The 2,871-nt window shown below is 49.2% G+C and overlaps 1 protein-coding gene across 1 annotated transcript; it reads left to right on the top strand.

Annotated features, from left to right (window-relative positions):
* The first annotated feature begins 213 nt into the window (after window positions 1-213).
* LOC125214167 (DELLA protein GAI1-like) lies at window positions 214-2,587 on the top strand. Its single transcript, XM_048115070.1, has one exon. It carries the CDS (start codon window positions 522-524, stop codon window positions 2,175-2,177), a length of 1,656 nt encoding a protein of 551 aa, XP_047971027.1. The 5' UTR covers window positions 214-521; the 3' UTR covers window positions 2,178-2,587.
* The last annotated feature ends 284 nt before the right edge of the window (window positions 2,588-2,871 follow it).

The raw sequence follows: 2,871 nt of genomic DNA, 5'->3' as shown, positions 1-2,871 counted from the left end.
TATAAATAGAATTTTGGAAGAGATGGAAAATTAAAGGATGATAAATGCGGAAGCCTATATTAGAAAATACTTGAGTAGAAGCTTTGACCATTATTATTTCCCAACTCCATTGGTAGATACAATGATACAATAGTTTACATTTTTTACAAAGATAGAATTCGGTAGCAGTAAGAAATTATTACCCGCACCTTTTATTGTGGTGGTTGTGTGTCGAAGGCATCACGAGCCCCCCTTGAATTCAATTTTATTTACCCCTCACTCTCTCTATGATTCGTACCTCTATTTTTCAAGTCCCCAATACTGATTCAATTCACACAGTTTCTCTTTTCTCTCTCCAAATAGAACACACACACACACTACACTACAGACAGTACTGTCATCTCTCTGGGCCACCGAGCAAAAACTCAGAAACAGAGGACATATGAGAAAAACCAAGCAACCCTAGGCCAATCCCCAATGTCCTGATTCTTCCCTTCTTCTTCACCAATTCAACACCCCAACCGAGCCAATCTGAGTTCTAGATGAAGCCAGACCACTTCAATCGAGAGAATTTCTCCTCCTCCCCCAACCCCAAGATGTGGCCCTGCCAGCCCGACGATGCCGGCGTCGACGAGCTCTTCGCCGTCCTCGGCTACAACGTCAAGTCCTCTGACATGGCCGGCGTAGCTCAGAAGCTTGAGCAGCTCGAGGAAGCCATGGGCACTTTCCACCAGGAAGGCCTCTCCCAGCTCGCCGATGAAACCGTCCATTACAACCCCTCCGATATCGCCTCCTGGCTCGAATCCATGATCTCCGGCTTCAATCCAATCCCCGAATTCGATTCCTCCTCGGATCCCTTTCTAGAATCTTCCGCTTCTGTCAACACCCAGATGCCGATTCACCTCGATTTCGGCTCCGATCTAGTCGCCATCCCCGGTAAAGCCGTCTACCCTAGACCCCACCCGCCGCCGCCGGAACAGCACCAGCCGCAGCCGAAGAAACTCAAAACTTCAATCGCCGCAGTGGCGCCTCCGCCTCCGCCTCCTGCGACGCCGCTCCTGGTTGACTCGCAGGAAAACGGCATCCGGCTCGTCCACACGCTGATGGCGTGCGCCGAAGCCGTACAGCAGGAGAACTTCAAATTGGCGGAAGCTCTAGTGAAGAACATCGGATTTCTGGCGGTTTCGCAGGCCGGAGCGATGAGGAAAGTCGCCACCTACTTCGCCGAAGCCCTAGCGCGGCGAATCTACAAATTATACCCAGCCAATCAGCAGGATTCGGCGTTCAACGATATGCTGCAAATGCACTTCTACGAGACCTGCCCTTACCTCAAATTCGCCCACTTCACCGCCAATCAAGCGATTCTCGAGGCCTTCGCGGGGAAATCCCGAGTCCACGTCATCGATTTCAGTATGAAACAGGGGATGCAATGGCCCGCGCTGCTACAAGCGCTGGCACTCCGGCCCGGCGGCCCGCCTAGCTTCCGATTAACCGGCGTCGGCCCGCCCTCACACGACGAAACCGATCACTTACAGGAAGTCGGGTGGAGATTAGCTCAATTGGCGGAATCGATCAATGTGGAGTTCGAATACAGAGGGTTCGTCGCGAGCTCCTTAGCCGACCTCGACGCCGCAATGTTTGAAATCCGCGAGGGAGAAACAGTCGCCGTGAATTCAATGTTCGAGCTCCACCAGCTCCTCGCCCGGCCCGGGGCAATCGAGAAGGTGCTTCAAGTGGTCAGCGAGTTGAAACCGGAGATCTTAACTGTTGTCGAGCAGGAGGCCAATCACAACGGGAGTGCCTTCCTGGACCGATTCACCGAGTCTCTCCACTACTACTCCACCTTATTCGACTCACTGGAGAGTTGCGGCGGCGGCGAAGAGGCGGTTAGCGTCCAGGACAAGGTGATGAGCGAGGTTTACCTAGGGCGGCAGATATGCAATGTGGTGGCGTGCGAAGGGGTGGACCGGGTGGAGCGGCACGAGACGCTGGAGCAGTGGAAAACCCGGTTCGGGTCGGCCGGGTTCGAAGCGGTTCACTTGGGGTCTAATGCGTACAAGCAGGCTAGCATGCTGCTGGCGCTGTTTGCAGGTGGGGATGGTTACAGAGTGGATGAGAATAATGGATGTTTGATGCTGGGATGGCACACAAGGCCATTGATTGCCACCTCCGCTTGGAAACTCAACTCACTGGGTTGACTCAGTTAGTGAGGTGTGTGTGTGTGGCCCTGGCCCTGGCCCCGGCCCCGGCCCCGGCCCCACCACTTCGCTAGTGAGGCTGTGTCTCTTTCATTTTCATGACCTAGTTGAAAATGATCTCAATCTCAATTCCTTTTTTTTTTTTTCTTTTTTTTCTTTTTTTTTTAATTATTATGTTTAGGTATTTGTTAAAAGTGAATTTTGGTGTTTGGTGGAATCCTGTAATTGTGAGGGGAGGGGTGAATCTGGAATAGCACAATGTGTATTTGGATATATAGGTTTTATGCATAATAATAAAGGAAAAGCAGTGTTTTGGGAGGGTCAAATAGGGAAGTGGCACGGCATGCCATGTGTTGCTGCTGTACTCAATCTAAATCATTTTGATGAAAGTTTGTTATATTTTGGTATAATTATTGGAGTGTGGACCATTTGATTCTTTCATCTGCAGTTGCGTTGTCTATGCTTTCTGAAAATGATGTTTCACACAAACATTTTTGGAAACCATAACAGAGGTAAAGTTATAGTGAAAAAACTGTAGCCTGTTTTACCTGTTTAATGCAATCAATTGCTACCAATAATAAGCCTGTTTGAGTTTTAGTAGTTTATGAATGTTTTATGATATAATAAGCTCAATTAGATTGTCAACTAATTTCTAATAAGATACACAATACTTGTATAAGCGATAAATAAGGGA

The sequence above is a fragment of the Salvia hispanica genome, chromosome 3, assembly GCF_023119035.1.
Source record: "Salvia hispanica cultivar TCC Black 2014 chromosome 3, UniMelb_Shisp_WGS_1.0, whole genome shotgun sequence".
Taxonomy (NCBI): Eukaryota; Viridiplantae; Streptophyta; class Magnoliopsida; order Lamiales; family Lamiaceae; genus Salvia; species Salvia hispanica.
Note: the sequence above shows the minus strand (reverse complement) of the source record. Positions and strands in the feature narration are given on the sequence as shown.